Source organism: Aulonocara stuartgranti, assembly GCF_965226115.1.
Source record: "Aulonocara stuartgranti genome assembly, chromosome: 14".
Classification (NCBI taxonomy): Eukaryota; Metazoa; Chordata; class Actinopteri; order Cichliformes; family Cichlidae; genus Aulonocara; species Aulonocara stuartgranti.
This window is the reverse complement of record NC_138950.1, coordinates 37,039,226-37,057,271: the sequence shown is the minus strand read 5'-3', so window position 1 is coordinate 37,057,271 and position 18,046 is coordinate 37,039,226. Positions and strand designations below refer to the sequence as shown.

Sequence of the window (18,046 nt, the reverse complement as noted above, 5' to 3'; positions counted from 1 at the left end):
TGTTTTTCCTTCTGACCAGATGTGGTTTTTGTACCACCACCCCGCCTCAGGCGATCAGTATTGTGGCCCTAATACTCTGTATCTGTAGGGTTATGACTTTTGGAGTTCTCTTTTAAACAAATACATATGAACTGCATATAATAATATAATTGTCCTTCTGACAAAATTAATTGGTACTGTAATTAATGTTACAAGTGTACATTTCTAGGAGATGGGTCATTCTTCAACATTGTTGCCGAATACTGTTCACTTCTTTTTTCCACATTTTATCTGCTCTTCAGACGTTTTCTGTTTTCCTTTAAAAGTTTATGAATCCATGCATGTTTGGAGGGTATATCCAAATTCACAAGCAAGTCTTGCTAACATTTGACCATTATTTATCAAAGCTGGAAAAAAAGGTTTTAGATTTTATTGTTTTAAAGAACTTAATTAAGGCAATTAATAGATAACTTTAAGTGTTTTATGTTTTGTTGTACACAACTGTTAATGCTTTTCTTTAAAAACAGAAATGCTGTGGCAAAATGGACTTTAAAATGTGATTTGTTCTCCCTCGACATCATATTAGTTGTAAGGTTTGTGCTGGAGTTGATGTCATCCGATGACACATCTCTATTTTGGGCATTATGGCAAGCCAGCAGGAGCTCACAGTCTAATAGCAGACCACATGCACAGCAGAGAACGGGAGGACAGATGGTGATGCCACGTTGCATTATTCACTCGAAGACACAGTCACCAGAGCTAGCAATGCTTGGACCATTTAACAGTTTGAAAGAATGCCAAAATGAAGCAGAAGACGGTGGCATTTTCTCATCTGTAGTTTGTTTGTTTTTACAGCAGGGACCTGCCAAGCAGTTTTCTAAAGCAGAAAACCTAAAGAAAAAAGTCAAAGCAGCAGTTCTTTTAATCCCTCAGGGTTCTCACTTTGCCTTTAGTCTCCGAGTAAGACTGTATGTGTCAAAACTGGCTTATAAAAACAGCACAAAAAAAGATGCTTTGGAAGTTTTTGTAGAGTCATCCTAACCGACAGTAGCTACTGAAATGAGCGGAACATGCTCGTGCCTTATTACATTTAATATAAAGCATTTTATTGAGTTCTGAATAACCCCAATCGGTGCTGCAAAAACAATCTGAGACAGCCTGCTAAACTGCAAAATGGTGAACAAAGAGCTTCTCCTGTGCACCTGCACCTTTGAAAAGTACCAGGTTTGCAGTGAACTTGTGCATAGTGCCATTCAAGCTGTGTTTCTGTTGTCATTCAATTGATATAAACACCAAAGCCACAATTAGTCCCACGGTCACATAACACAAAATGCTCAGATGCAAAATTGTTACTATGACATAATAACAGAATGCAAAGCTATTCTATTCACAATACTGCAGCTGTCCTTCTGCTCCTCATATCACTGAAAATGTGCTGAGTTTTTGGTACTTTCATATAGAACTAATACCAGTGATGTCATTACAGGTGTGCTACCATATGGGCAGCAAGACAGACCCAGACCAGAGAGATTTGCAGAAAGACAGGTCTGATATTGAGATTCTCCAGCATTACATCGCCCGCTGCTTTCCTGGCCTCATCCCTGAACCTGCTATAGTGGAGAGCTGCTTGTATACGGTACAGTGTTAACATTGTGTTTTTTGTTGTCATCTTCATCTGTGAAAGTGCAGAGAAAAAAAAAACGATAGTGAAAATTTACTGCGTAAATTGTGTATTGCGTTTATAGAATCACCAGTCAAATCTAGTAAACAGAGCTGTGTCCCAAAATAAGGTTTAAAAAGGTCTTCTTCTGTCTGCTGTACTTCACCACAGACAGGGATTAACAAATGTGTTAGACCACCAGTCATAAAAACAAGAAAACACACAAACGTTTTAGTAATCTGTCAAAAACTAGTTTAAACTTAAAAAATTCTGTTGGTATTTAAGCAAAAAGCAAACTGAAGGTAACCTGTCTGTCGCCAACAATGAAAATATCATTTATAATGCTAAAATGAAAAATGCAGACTTTTCTCGATAATGGATAATATATTCTATTCTATTCTGCATTCTGGATAGATTATATATTCTATCCAGTATCAAGGGGATTTATCAGAATAAATGAAGTTTATAATACAAAATGTGAAGTGTGTGAGTTTCTGTCTGTACTTAGGTTCTTGTCAGGTTTTAATGCTGTTCTAAGGTTCATCTTATGCAGTGCAGAACTGGGTTTATGTATTTTGTTTTTAAAGCAGTTTTGCAGCTGCTCACCAACACATGATCACATACTGAAGCAATAGGACAATAACATTTTGGCCACCTTGTCTAATATCACTGAAAATCCTGACAACTCTTCTCTCACTTAACAAGTCATTCTTAAGAAGATAACTAGTCTCTTCTGTTGTGCTCAAATTTGGTCTTCTGTCAGAGGTCACTATGCATATACAGTGGCCTTTTCTATCGAGTTAAACAGGTTTTTGAAACATTTTTTATAAAGACTTTGACAGGAACAGCTCACAAGGCCACAAGAAGCAGAACGAAGAGGCTGCAGCACTCTTGAGTGAATGTGCATTAAATCTTACTGCTTTTTTGAAAATAACACTTATTTAATTTACTCAAAGTTTGGTTACCAGGGTAACCCGGGTTCTCTGAATACAAAGTGAGGAGTCTCATAATGGGAAGCCCTACTACCACTACATCTAAGACGTAAGGGGTGAGGTCACTTCCACAGCACCTTTGGTGCCCTTGTTTCTTTTGAAAAGAACAAAGGCTAGCTCACAGATACCCAACCACATCTGTCCCACAGCTGGTGGACTGTGAAGAGCAAATCAGCTCCAGGAGTGAGGCTCAATAGAGTAGGAGTTCCTGCTCCATTTCTTCCTTTAGTCCAAAGTTGGGATCGCCCCCAAGACCAAGTGAGCAATCTAGGTGTTCAAAGAGTGCAGTGAAAAAAGCATGGAAGAATGAGGGGTCATCAACACTTGGGCCATATATACTTACAATACATAACTTTTTGTTAAGCATAGATAATTTAATGGCTTTATAACTGTGTTGAGTACTGTAAAATTAACATTTTTATGTATTAAAATTGCTACTCCCCTTTGCCTAGAGTTATAGCAGGCTGAGAACGCATCAGGAAACTCAGGTGTTTTAAGTTCATCTGTAGCTGTAGCAGGTCTATCAGTCTCTTATAATAAAACAACATCTGCCTGTAGTGTTTTTAAGGTGGTTAAGTATCTTATCTTTAACCTCTTCTCTCTGGAGTCTGCTCAATGCACTTTCCATGTGACAAACCTTAGTGTGCCCATAACTGTGTGTGTGCAGCTAATGTTGCACACTGCGTGTGACGCTGAAATAATTGAGGAAAAAAAATACCGTATTTCCCGGACTACAGAGCGCACCTGAATATTAGCCGCACAAGCTAAAATCAGGGGAAAATCCTGTTTTGTACATACATTAGCCGCACCTGACTAAAAGCCGCAGGTGTTTCAATGTTGACTTATCATATGTAAGAGAATATGCACAAAGCGAATTGTCAGGAAAGAGATGGCTGTTTGGAGACATCACTTTTATTAATATTTTGAAAAACAAGTTATGGGTACATATTTGCATAACTTTTTAGGTATATGTACAAGTAGCGGTAATTACAAGTACGAAACATGTACTGTGCTTCATAAATGAGTAACAAATGTAGTACATAACAATAACCTGCAGCACACCAGAAAAATAGATTCAGACTACCTTTTAGGCTCAGGTGCAGTGACACGGCTTTAACAAAAAGAAAAGTCAGTCATTCACCACCATCTTCCTGCGCACTAAAACCACCAAAGTCCTCTTCTCCAGTGTCGGAAACGAACAGGCTCAGGATGGCTTCGTCATCCACTCTCAGCTTCTTTCCTTCGTTGTCACTTTCAAAACCAAAGAAATCCTCGTTGTCAGTGTCAGAGTCGAACACCCTCAGAAGGGCCGTGGCGGTGTCCTCCTCTCCATCATGCAGCAGTCCAGCCCTTCGAAATCCGTTGGTGATCCTGGATGTTTTCACACTTTTCCACGCTGTCAGAATCCAATGGTGGAGTTGGGCATAACTTGCTTTTCGCAAGTTTATCGCCGCTCATCATCCACGCCTCCAGCTGAACGCATAGCGCTACTTTGAAGTTTGTTTTTCGCGCTACTTCGTACGGCACTACATTGCCTGGCGGATGGACATGTGACCAACATACCACTCTTGAACCCCGATCCTTCCGCCAGGCAACGTAGTGCCGTACAACAGCGGAACAAACAAAACAAATCCGCTCATGGACAATCCATAGAAAAGCCGCACCTGACTAAAAGCCGCAGGGTTCAAAGCTTGTGCAAAAAGTAGCGGCTTATAGCCCGACAATTACGGTACATACATCAGTCAGGTGAGGGGAAAAAAAGAACGTTTGATAGGATGTTCCATAGGGATGCATTATGTAGATGTGGATGTGCTGGTGCTGAGTGCATATGTACTTGATATGCTGAGCAGATGTGTAAAGATTGAGTGTGTTCAAATCAGTTTTATTTATACAGCACCAAATCACAATAAAGGTTGCCTCAAGGTGCTTTATATTGTTCGGTAGACCCTACAATAATACATCAGAGAAAACCCAACAATCATATGATCCCCTATGAGCAAGCACTTTGGCGACAGTGGGAAGGAAAAACTCCCCTTTAACAGGAAGAAACCTCCGACAGAACCAGGCTCAGGGAGGGGCGGGGCCATCTGCTGCGACCGGTTGGGGTGAGAGAAGGAAGACAGGATAGAAGACATGCTGTGGAAGAGAGACAGAGGTTAATAACAAGTATGATTCAATGCAGAGAGGTCTGTTAACACATAGTGAGTGAGAAAGGTGACTGAAGAAGAAATACTCAATGCATCATGGGAATCCCCCAGCAGCCTACCTATTGTAACATAACTTATGATGTTATGTTGAATTAACAAATTAACATTAATAAGTTGGATGTTAATGGAAGAAGAGGATAGAAAAATGTAGTGGATCCCCTCTGTTAGAAATACATATTAGAAATTTATCCAAGTATGTTAACACTCTGAGTCCCGCTGCCCACAAGGAATTCAGGGCTGCTTTGATACACTTGGTGAAAACTCTAGGGTTCAGTTCCAGTGCTTACAGGAGAGTCTGATCGTTGTCATTTTCTGTGTGCAGTATAAAGGCTTATATAGAAGTACCATGCACACCATTCTTCCACCCAAGCAAGCAGGGGGCCTAGAGGATTTAAGTTCTAAAGTGGTACAGCTGCACCGTCTTGAAACAACAACCTGCACTTTCTGATTATTTTTTTTCTTGTTTTGTTGGGTTTTTTGTTGTTGTTTTTTTAAAATTTACTAACTCTTCATATTTTATTGTTTTTGCAGCTAACGCCTGACCATCATTTTGTGCTGGACTACCACCCTGCATACAGCAACATCGTGATTGGAGCAGGATTTTCAGGTACAGCACAATATGGCTCCAAAAAAATGAAAGAAAACATGTGTAGCACATATAACTCTAGCCATATTTGTCAGGATAAATAGCTGACTTCTATTCATTCAAAACTACTGTTAATTCCTTTTTTAATGAAATAGCTATGTCAGTTTATATTTGGAGGTTTCTTTTCATTTAGCATACTTGTAGTAGTAGCTGTAGCCTAGCAACAGCTAATTCTGTCAGTACTCTAGCTCTGAGAATTTCAGACAGGAGCTGCTTCAGACCATCACAGTTATTCAAACCACACAAAAAACCAAAGTATAGATAGGAATGGTAATATTTTTTTGCTGTCAATGCAGGTGTTAATTTCTTAATGTAGACGTTTCCTTTTGAGACATTTCCAGCGTAACCAGATCTGTGTTAATAGTTAATATTGAAAACGAAGAACCAAGGTAAGGTGCATCGTGTGGTGATGCCTCAGGCACAAGGGCTCTGTGGGAAAGGGGATTTTAAGTAGTCATGAACACTAGACAGGTATCCTCTCCACTCAGGAAACCCTGCAGCTGTGGACACTCTGCATTAATCCCTTCTAATTCTTCAAAATCATCCCTGATGGTCAACAAAGTCCTTGGGTCCTTGACACAAAAGTCAGAAAAATCAAATCAAGCAAAATCACAAAAAATCAAAACAAAATGACATTTTCCTGAACTAGTTTCTGAGTCTGTGTTGTAGCTGATAAACTTGCAGCAGTTCCATTTAGATGCTCGTGATAATGATTTAACGCAATGAATATGAGCTTCAACTGAGTTTGTTTTTCCTCAACAAATCATTTTGGAAAAAGTCCCTTTAACAATATTTCATTGAGCAAAGAGATTCATTTTATAAAAAGGGGAAATTGAATGCTGGAATTAGCTTTATTTACAGTTTGTAAAATTTATTTTATTTAATTATCATATTATAGCAGATAAGTACTACTGTGTACCACTGTGTGATTTAATCACCCTACTGAACTACCTTGGTCCTGTAGTAATATTAGTAATATTGCAGCTGTTCTGCATCAAATTTGATGCCACACAAATTATTTGTGCTGCTCCAAAAAATAATTTCTGTCCACTATGAGATAAAGGAGAACAACAGCCTGATACCTGCAGGCCTGACAACAGGAGATGTATCACTGCTGTAACTCCTGTAACATTCAGCAGTCGCCTCATTGTTCTGACACACACAACAAAACTATTGACTACACTACACACTAACTACACAAGATTTGTGCTAAACGTCGCAAATCTCTCATCTTAAAACACCGCCGTCACGTTTGAATCGTGTTTGTACTGTAATGTGAAATATAAAATAAGGCTTGTATCGCCCACAGTCTGCCTCAGTGTGGCGTGAGATTATACGACCTGAAAATGTTTTCACACAAGTAACAATTTTTATCAAGACAGTGTCAAAAATATTTTTGGAAAAATCTCAGCGTTGGTTTAAATTTATTTATTTAAATTTATTTAAATGTATCATATCAGACGTATGTGCATTAATGGTTTGTAAAGAGTTAGTCAGTAATATTCACATGAACTGATTTCCACATATAATTCATTAATGTCTCTAGATGCACTTAGATATCATGTTTAAATGATCAAACCTACATTTTAAGAGCTGAAATGTGTAGCTGTACTACCAAAGAAACAGTAGCACTGAGTTTTAAAATAACGATAAATTTACTGAAGACTTTACAAGATCAACGAGTTTCCGCCAGCATTAATCTCCTCAAACCTCCTTTGTGCACACCTTGGTTACATACACAGCCTGTTTCTTTTTTTTCTTTTTTCTTTTTTTCTTTTTTTACATTTTTCTTTTCTTTTCTTTTTTTTAAATAAATAAATTGGTACAAATGGTTTTTGAAAAAGTACATTGAAATAATAGTTCGTTTTTTAAATATTTTTTCCCTATTCCATTTTTGGATTATCAGCTAAAGATGAGCCAAAATGGCAGGCTCCTCTGAGCATCATGAAACTAGCTGACAAGGCTTGTTGACACCTTTACTGTATTAAGCCATTATCCTCACAATCGCTTATTAAAGGCAAAACACCGTGACAGCAGTCAAACAAAACAAACAGTGTCTGTTTTGATTCAGTCGACAGAGTCAGCGGCGTTGTTAAAATGAAAATGTCAACAGCTCAAGACAAAGAACAGCAAGAAGTGTTCTGGCACTGTGTACACCAGATGTGTGCAGATGAGTGCCAACTCCAAAACAGCAGGAGCAGCAGCTAAATTAATCAGCATTGCTTGTTCCAGGAAGAACAGCAGTGTTACTCAGAACTCGGGGAATCAAGGGTTTCACCTCTGTCAGAGCAGCAGCCTAAAGAGGGAAAAAGAAATGAAGAGTAGTTGCAGAAAGAAAGAGGAGCCAGATGTTTGCTTTTAGTAAATGTAAGTAAGACAGTTTAATTAATGTTATTTAACAAAAAAGGGACATCATATTTTTTAGGATTAACTAATAATTCATATAGATCAATATAATTGGGGGTTTTTTTTGCAACCAAAAGGAAAGAAAAGAATCTATATTTCTTACTATTGTCTAAAGACTTTAAATGCACTTAAAAAAAACTTTAGACCCTCTTATTATCTACAGTCTGAGAGCTTCCAAGAATGGAGATGCAGTTTTCCAGAGATATTAAAATCTGTACTCACATCTAGGTAACACATTTGCCCTATATTGTGCATATGCACAATATGAGATATATGCACAGTATGAGGTTGCCATTGTTCCCATAAATACAGATCGGTGGCAAAAGTGGCCAGTTTAGTTTCTGACAGATAATAAATACAAATTTTAACCAAAATTAACCTTTTATTTTCACATCTGCACTTACGAATAAAAAGGAACCTTTAAGTTTGACAGAAATAAGGACGTGATTTATACTGTGATATTCATGTTGACTGATCATGATCTCATATCATCCAGCCATTCCTGATCATCAGGATTTGTGCACTCAATTCTCAATTAACAGGAAGTTAATGTGGTAAAAATGTAGCTGGTTCTAATCTCTGAAGGTTTTTCGGGGAGCCTTTTGGAGAAAGTAATAAGAAGTCCAGCACAAAAGTCCTGACAAGCTGCTATTCTTTATGACATTTTGACAGCAACAGCTGAAGATGGTCTAGTCTGAAATATTGTTTATTGACAAGTGTAATAATAGTGTACATTTTGTGTCAAGTCTGAATTAGTTAATACATAGCACTGAGTAATTAGCAATAATTTTATCAAAATATTCAAAAAGTCCAAATAATATCCCTGTCTTCATACATTCAAATCTTAATTTTATTACTGCAGAAAACTTTCCAGTTTTATTTGTTCTCAAATGTTGAATCAGTTATCAGAAGTGTTATTTGTTTTTGGTCAGTATAAAAATTATTGCAGCTTTACTGATTGATTGGTAAACTGCATTTATAGTGGGAATTTCTAGGGGCCAGTGACCGATTTTCCAGGACCCATCAGTTACTTAATAGTTGTATCCTCAGTCTCACAGGAGACATCAGGATTCTTAACCACCGTTATTCTTACATTTGTGTTCTCCCATGCGGCCTGCTCGACTCCACCTCTCCTCTCCTGCAGTTATCTATAGTGTCTCCTGGCACCTCTCCGTGTCTTCATGCAGTCGTGTCCTTTACCTAATTATAACTGTAATTAATATTCTGCTCCCAGTGCTTTGCTCTCAGACAAGTATGCGCTCACTGGGCTAACAGGCCTGCAATAGAAAATGTTGCAAATATAGATTACGTATTAATGGGGTTGTTTTTTTTTCTTATTCTTAGAGGTGTATGAGTAATGAAGCTAAAAATGTAGAGCTTCACACCAAATGCACATGTGCAGCCATGGAGGAAATGGTAGGTCTGTACTTAGCCTGTGCATCAAGTGCTGCAGAGGTGCACCAGCATGCACTGCTTCCATTTTTCACCAGGAATATTTTGCTGCAAGTCTTCATCTGTGTATTTGAGTTTCATTCAGTTTTATTTACATAGCACCAAATCATAACAGCAGTCACCTCAAGCCGCTTTAGGTGAGTGAACAAGAAACACTCAGTGCATCATGGGAAGCCCCCAGCACCTACTGTAACGTAACTATACGCTTTCTCAAAACAGAAAGTTTTCTGCCTGAAGTTAAAACTAGCGTGGGTGTCTGTCTCATAGAAAACAAGCTGAGAACTGGTTCCACAGAAGTGGGGCCTGAAAGCTGTGGACTAGGGACCGCAAATAAGCTAGTAGTCTTTTGTGGTGATCGGGTACTCTGAGTTTATTAAGATAAGATGGGGATAAGTAGTAAATGCTTATCCTAGTTTTTCAGCATGACTTTGACGTAGGATGTTTCTCATTTTAGAGATACTGCACAAATGCAAAAGGCAGTCATACATGTTTGTGTAACATGCACGTGGAATGACCTATCGTGGTCAAAAATGAGTCCAGCTTTTGTCAGTGTTAATGCCAACCACACATCATGATGCTACAATTTTTAGGGCCAAGAACAAAACATCTTGTTTATTTGAATGTACAAGTAGGAAATTAGAAGTCATCTAGATCTTTGGCTTTAAGCCATTCCTGCAGTATAACTAATTAATGTGTGTCATCTGGCTGCATGGATAAAGTTGAGTATCAATGCAATGAAAATGTATGGTATGCTTTCAAATGCCTAAGGAAAGCATGTATACTGTATCCAAAATCTTGTGGAAGTCCATAATTAATTTAATTTAATTATGTGCCTTAAATCAAAGACAGATTTATTGGTGAGAATGAACATTGTTTGCCTTCCAGTTTGTATTTTGTCCTATCTGTTTATGCTCTCTCTACACTCCACTCTTCTACTATATGGACAGAAGTATCAGGCCACACTTCATCTTTGAATCTGGGTGTTTCAGACTCATTGCAACAGGTGTAAAAAAAAAACAAAAAAAAAAAACATAGCTATACATTCTGCCTTTGTAAACATTTGTGAAAGAATAGTTTGTTTTAAAGAACTCACCAAGCATGTTCCTGTAATAGGTGGACACAGAGGCTGAGTTTCTCAGAGGTAGAGATGGTCACAGATTTCCCAACCTGCAAAAGCTGCATCTATAAATTGTACAAACAATTTCAGAAAAATGTTCCTCAATGTACGATTGTGAAACTCACTGGAATGGAACTCACTAGATGGGCTCAGGAACACTTCCAGAAATTACTGTCTGTGAACAGAGTTCAGCAAGTGTCATTAAAAACTAAAGCCTTTCTAGTGGCATTTGGCAACCCAATAGTTAGTATCCATGCAAGACTTTGACCATAAAGTAGATGCTAATTAATGACCTTCCAATATTAAGTAGAGATGGCACGATACCACTTTTTTATGTCCGATACCGATATCATAAATTTGGATATCTGCCGATACCGATATGAATCCGATATAGTGTTTTTTAATCAACAAAACTGTTTTTTAAATATCTTGCTGCATTTTGTGTAAGTTCATACTCAAGTTTAAAACAACAACTACACTAAAGCTATTCTGTTATACCTGTATGCAAAAAAAAATATTTCATAGTTCAGCAATACTGATCAATCTAATAAACTTAAACCTACACCATCCTCCCTATTCTGGTATTTTAAAGAGTACTTAGCATAAATATTAAGCAACCTAACTAATAGGGTTCCAACTCCCAGCAACAACAAAAATAAATAAATAAAAAATAGGGAACCACCCCTCACGCTCCACCTCATGATGCTTAATCGACGTAATCAACCTTAATTTGATGGAGTGTGAAAAAAATGCACAGAAATCAATTATTTTTCAAGAAATATTAAATAGATTCAACATCTTTCTTCAACAAAATTGCAGACTGCACAGACGGTACCTTCCCAAAGTAAAAAGTACTATAGCTTACTAGGGTATATTAGACTTAATAGTCACTATATACAGTAATGGACTTCTATTCATTTTACATCAAATTAAAACTTTGGGTGTCAGATAATTATTTATTAAAAGCTCGACATTTTAAATGAGAATAAGAAAGAAAAGTATGTCTTTGTGCCCCCTTTTCCCTGTTAATGCCCTATCGGCCCCCCTGGCTAAACTTTGCTAGATCCGCCCCTGCACAGTTACCAGCGTCAGCTACGTAGAAAAAGATCCTGGTGTAGAAAGTAACATTAAATACATTCTAACAACAGCTGATCAAGCTTAAACGTGCTGCTGTTGTTCAGCCGCTGGTTTCCTCTTTCTGGTGCAAAGTGGGCCAAAAACAAAGAAGAGACACGGACTCGCGACAGAAAAGCCGATCAGCTGATCATTAAGCAGTTTCATGATTGAAGTAGCAGCCGGAGAGGAGAGGCAGTCACTTGTTAAGCTTAACGCAGGAATGCTTTACAAACATTCAGAGATGGACTTACACACTTGCTTTACTTCTCTCGGGGATAACTTTGTCGGAGATGAAATGCCGGGTTGCTAGCGAAGCTCCAAATGCTATCCAGACCACCGACAGGTCCCGAATGCCACAGCCGCTCTATCACGTGATGCATACTGCTCCGACGTGCTAACGTTCTGAGGTGAGTTACGGCGTGTTGCAAGTTTTGTGAGGTGCTTTCGTGATATTTAATGGATCGGATTACATTTTTTATTTTTCTCCGATATCCGATCCAGTAATTTAGGTCAGTATGGGACCGATACCGATACGTAATATCGGATCGGTCCATCTCTAATATTAAGTCAAAAATGTATTAACCTGATAGTTTTCTAGAGGAAACTCCAAAAATGTTAGCCTCACAGTAGCACTGAATAAAAATCTATTAGATCACCAAGGCTAGTGGGATTCATCAGTGGTCCTGCTTGTTGCTACCAAGTTACAAGGGGAGCCATCCGATGATTAAATTATTTAAATACAGACCCAAATAGTGGGCTGAATTACTGTAGTGGCCTCATTTGTTTTGTTTTTTATTCTTTCAGTAAAATTGATAACATGTTTTCAGAGAAAATACAATTTTCCAATTGCAATCATAACTAGTGATCATAACTAATGCTACTAATTGTTATTTATTAAGTGTACTGGATGTGCTCAGTCTCCATCCTTCCACTCACAAAGTTCATATTTTGAGGAAGTTCACATGCTTTAATCGTAACACAGAAACATGTATTTCCTTCTGTTCTCTCCTTCACTTCATGCATTCATCATTAATGCGTGACATAAGTACTTTCAAGCAAGTACTGAGAACGGTTGCCATGGCTACAATATCATCCTGTAGGCTTGGCCTAGGTTTTCCATTCTCCTTCTCTGGCAAGATGAAAATTCACAGGTCCAAACTGTCAAAGGCAGCTTTTTATGACTTCAAAGCCAGACAGAATCCACAGGAGCCTTGAGACCTTTGTCAGATGGCACTGTGCTGCATTCTTCAAGCCCCGTTGATATTCACAATTTCCTTCTCAGACCCTAAAAACAATGAATCGTGACGCCTCATTTTAAAAATAGTATTTCTCTCATCTTACTCCTGAGCTAAGGCACATGAAGCCATTACGCCAAGAAAGGACAACTCTCCCCTAATTTAGTATTTGGTGTTGTTCACTAAAGTGAGTATATTCTCAGTGACAGGAGTTGCAACAGCTTTGCTTTTCTTTTATGTGTTCACTCATGTGAATCTCAAACCCAGCGCCTTATTCAGACAAAGCCCAAGAAATACAGGCTATTTTTATTCTAACTGCAAGGTGCCTGGCTTTGGTTCACATGAAGACATCAATTGATCTGACACAGCTTGATGACCTATGTTTGTGCTTTGCTCACTATGAAGGCTTCTTTATTTTTCCAGGTCATGGCTTCAAGTTTGGACCAATCATTGGCAAGCTTCTGTGCGAACTCAGCCTGGGAGAAGTGCCCTCCTATGACCTTTCACCTTTCCACATAAGACGCTTCCAGTCAAAGAGGAACTCAGCTTTATAGATCTGCAACACAGCGAGTGTTTTATAATAATAACAGCTAAATTATAATTTTAGTAAATTCATTTAATCACTACGTTTAAATTCTATGATTGTATTCTTTGTAAGTTTTGTTTTTTTTGGCACTAGGTGTAATCAAATGCTTTCAAGCATAATGAATATGTGTGCTGTTATCCATGTAACTAGGCTATAGGCTTTCTCTCATGATCTGATTTCTAACTAATATTTTGTGATTTCCATAATTACTATACAAACATTATAGATGGGCTCTATCAATCCACTGATCTGAAGCTCCTGAGTTGATTTGCACAAAGTAGTGCTTGTAGAAAGTTTACGAGATGTGATGAGGCTCATGTTTATGGTAGCATTACTGCGCATGTGTAATTCTGTCTGTAAACACGATAGCATGGAAAGTTTTGAATGACTTCTGATAAAACTTTCGCTCCTTTCCAGTCCAGTTCTTGTGTCTGACCATTTTCAGAGGATTTGTTTGTTTGTTTCTTACGCTACTAACAGACCTAAATGTGAATCAAGCAAAAAAGGCACCTGACTCATGACAGGAATCAGGGTTGTGTCTGCATATAACAGACAACTTGACCAAGAACCCATTTGAAATTGTGTATTTAGGCACTTTGTTATCAGCAGTCTGTCACAAAAACACTGTTCCCATTTCTTTAGTTGAATCTACAAGAAAATGTCAGAACTGTTTGACAGGCATAAACTGTGTTCTTTTTTACTAAAGAGTTGTTAGCTAAAAACACGGCACATCTTTGCATGGTGTGCAAGATATCCCAAAAAGTTTGAGGGAACTTGACAAACTGAGGACAAAAGATGTGGCAGGCCTAAAACACTATGGCAGATGATTGGTGAAAGTCATGTTCCTAATGAATGGGGGGGAAATCCAGCAAAGACCTGACACAGGACCTGAGGGTGTTGTGAAAAATAAAATTGAGTGTTGAAGCCAAACTGTTTTTTCTGAGATTTATTAAAAGAAACCTTTGCAAAGGAGTCAGCACAGACGGTCTTCACACCAGCACGAACAAAGAAGCAAACTGGGAGAAGAGGCCCAGTTCAAATGGAGGGAGTCAGTAGTAAGGTAAGTAACAGTGAGTGAGCCATCTGTAAAACACAGTGGAGGCTTTGGCATGGTTGCATTTTAGCCATTGTTGTTGGTGATCTTACAGAAAAGTCTTCTAAGTCATTGGATCTATTGTCCAATGTGGCTTGGAAAGCATCTGATTGGGAATAATTTCATTTTTCAGCTTGGCAGTGATCCCAAACAGAACAAAAGGTTCTTGTTACTTAAAACATTGGATAAAGAGCGAGGGGGGGGGAACTGTTTTTCTTGGTTTCGGCTCTGACTGAAAAGTCCTAATAGCTCTGATTCTGTCAGTCGGTTGGTATGAAGAGCTCAGCTGGAGCTGAGGTGGGGGACACATTTTGGCCGTCCAATCATGTTGCTGACATCCAGTGACCACCCACCCACAGACTTACAAGAGTTAACAAACACAAAGGTTAAACTTTAAAATCATTTCATTACATTCACTTTGTTATTCTTAACACAGAGAATTCACATTGAAACATTCAGTCAGACATGGATAGAATTCATTGCATGTTTTACTCAGTTTATGTAATTCTGCTTCAGTTATATTTATCTTTAGCACATTTTCACATGAACATTTTTTGGGACATAATCCCATCTTAATTTAAATAGAGAGGAATACTTTTATCTTTTACAATGTTTGTCAGTCATCTTTTTAAATGTATTTTATGAAACATCTTTTATTAATTCATTCATTCTGTAAGTCATTCTGTGAGACTAGTGGCTACAGTGTGTCGCGCTCACCCCCATCCTGCACCACACACACCAGGGTCAGACTCTGTAAAGGTTTTCAATGGGGGGCTGTTATCACTGTTGTTTTATTTTCTGGTCAAACAACACAACGCAACACTGTAATCCCACATTGTTGAGCTATTGTAAATTCAACAATTAATGACATATTCATTATATGTATGCGTGTATACATGGATGGGTGGATGGATGGATGATGCATCAGTGACCCACCCTCCCTGGATTTCCATCATTTTATCAACTATCCATCCATCCATCCATCTTCATCCGCTTCGTCCGGGGCCGGGTCGCGGGGGCAGCAGCCTAAGCAAAGAGGCCCAGACCTCCCTTTCCCCAGCCACCTCCTCCAGCTTATCCGGGGGAATACCAAGGTGTTCCCAGGCCAGCCGAGAGATATAATCTCTCCAGCGTGTCCTGGGTCTGCCCCGGGGCCTCCTCCCGGTGGGACATGCCTGGAACACCTCACCCAGGAGGCGCCCAGGGGGCATCCTTGTCAGATGCCCGAACCACCTCAGCTGGCTCCTTTCGATGTGGAGCAGCAGCGGCTCTACTCTGAGCCCCTCCCGGATGGCTGAACTTCTCACCCTATCTCTAAGGGAGAGGCCAGCCACCCTTCGGAGGAAGCTCATTTCTGCCGCTTGTATCCGCGATCTCGTTCTTTCGGTCACTACCCACAGCTCGTGGCCATAGGTGAGGGTAGGGACGTAGATCGACCGGTAAATTGAGAGCTTCGCTTTTACACTCAGCTCCCTCTTCACCACGACGGACCGGTGCAGCGTCCACATTACTGCAGCTGCAGCCCCAATCCGTCTGTCGATCTCCGGCTCCCTTCTCCCATCACTCGCGAACAAGACCCCGAGATACTTGAACTCCTCCACTTGGGGCAGGAACTCATCCCCGACCCGGAGTGGGCACTCCACCCTTTTCCGGCTGAGAACCATTGCCTCAGATTTGGAGGTGCTGATCCTCATTCCCGCTGCTTCACACTCGGCTGCGAACCGTTCCAGTGCGAGCTGGAGGCCCTCACCCAATGAAGCCAACAGAACCACATCATCTGCAAAAATCAGAGATGAGATTCTGAGGCCACCAAAGCGAAAACCCTCCGCCACTTGGCTGCGCCTAGAAATCCTGTCCATAAAAATGATGAACAGAACCGGAGAGGGCAGCCCTGGCGGAGCCCATCACCCACCAGGAACGAGTCCGACTTATTGCCGGCAATGCGAACCAAGCTCTTGCAACGGTTGTATAGGGATCGAATGGCCCGTAGCAATGGGCCAGACACCCCATATTCCCGCAACACCTCCCACAGGACACCCCGAGGGACACGGTCGAATGCCTTCTCCAAGTCCACAAAACAAATGTAGACTGGTTGGGCAAACTCCCATGCACCCTCAAGTATCCTGGAGAGGATAAAGAGCTGGTCCAGTGTTCCGCGACCAGGACGAAAACCGCATTGTTCCTCCTGTATCCGAGGTTCGACTAACGGACGAACTCTCCTTTCCAGCACCCTGGCATAGACTTTCCCAGGGAGGCTGAGGAGTGTGATCCCCCTGTAGTTGGAACACACCCTCCGGTTCCCTTTCTTAAAGATGGGGACCACCACCCCGGTCTGCCAGTCCACAGGTACTGCCCCTGATCTCCACGCAACATTGCAGAGGCGTGTCAACCAGGACAGCCCTACAACATCCAGAGCCTTCAGGAACTTTTATCAACTAAATGGTGTTAAAAAAGACATCAGCCACTGAGCAATCTGTCTGTGTGAAGCTAGCTGCGTGCTTAGAGCTGCGTGCTTAGAGCTGCGTGCTTAGGCTATGGAGGTGGACTATTGCCTAGCTCCATTTCCCCATGTACTAGTAAACATTTTAATCACTAATCAGAGGCCCTGTTACAATGGATGCCATCCAAGGCCATCAGTGGGAATGGGAAAATTATGCAGTGAAACGACAGAGATCACTGAGCCATTTGCTCCCTTGCCTCTAAGTGACTGCAAATGGGAGCAAAGAGACATTATACAAATGCAAGAATTAGAATTACATTAAACATGCAAATGCAAATATTTAACTACGAATAACCATCAACTGAAACATTGCTTACAGAACAATATCTAGCTCGTAAAATTACATCTTACTGTTGTATATGAAGAGTATTCATGGCTCCCCTAATATAACTCTGGCACCTTTTAAGGTCCTGAATAAGTAATGCCTCGTGGTTCACCTATGGCATTACTTATTATGCACACAAGGCTCTGTCCAGAGACTCGTGTGTCAGTATAACTACCAATAATGATTCATATAAGCAAGCAAAAACTTAAAGCTGTGTAATTTTATCAGCAACTCTACAGAACATTTTACCATTCATCCTGTAAATGTTTTTAGTGGTGAAAGCACTGATATACACAATGAACAGTACCTACACAGCAAGGAAAGTGCTTTGTCCTGTTTTCTGTCCAGTTGTCCTGTATGCAGGGTAAAAGTGAAGAAAAAGGATCAAGTCATCAGAAATATTCATGATATACTAAAAAACACACACAATTTATCTTCTAAAAATAACTTTTGAATTATTTAAATGTAATTATTAAGTCCCATGTACCAACAACCAACCAGAGCAGATACTGCTCTGTTTTTTATTTTGAGGACCAAAATATGCTCTCAAATAGATGAAAATCTGCATATGTTGATGGGTTTCAAACAGGGAGGGTAAAAATGGCACCATAGCTCCACTGTTCCACCATCTGGCACAAATGTGTAACACCCCAAACCCCAAAACAGTAACCAAACTCAAAAGGACCTCTGCCATTTTGATTTTAAAAAGACTTTATTGTGATTTTCAGACAG

General features: G+C 39.8%; 1 protein-coding gene across 1 annotated transcript in view; it reads left to right on the top strand.

Moving 5' to 3' along the window:
* pipox (pipecolic acid oxidase) overlaps positions 1–14,326 on the top strand; it is a 32,459-nt gene extending 18,133 nt beyond the window's left edge. Inside the window, exons 6-8 of the mRNA XM_082502292.1 lie at positions 1,466–1,615; positions 5,370–5,445; positions 13,234–14,326. Coding sequence (XP_082358418.1) covers positions 1,466–1,615; positions 5,370–5,445; positions 13,234–13,364 — 357 coding nt within the window. The 3' untranslated portion in view covers positions 13,365–14,326. The remainder of the gene's footprint in view (positions 1–1,465; positions 1,616–5,369; positions 5,446–13,233) is intronic.
* Positions 14,327–18,046: the final 3,720 nt, after the last annotated feature.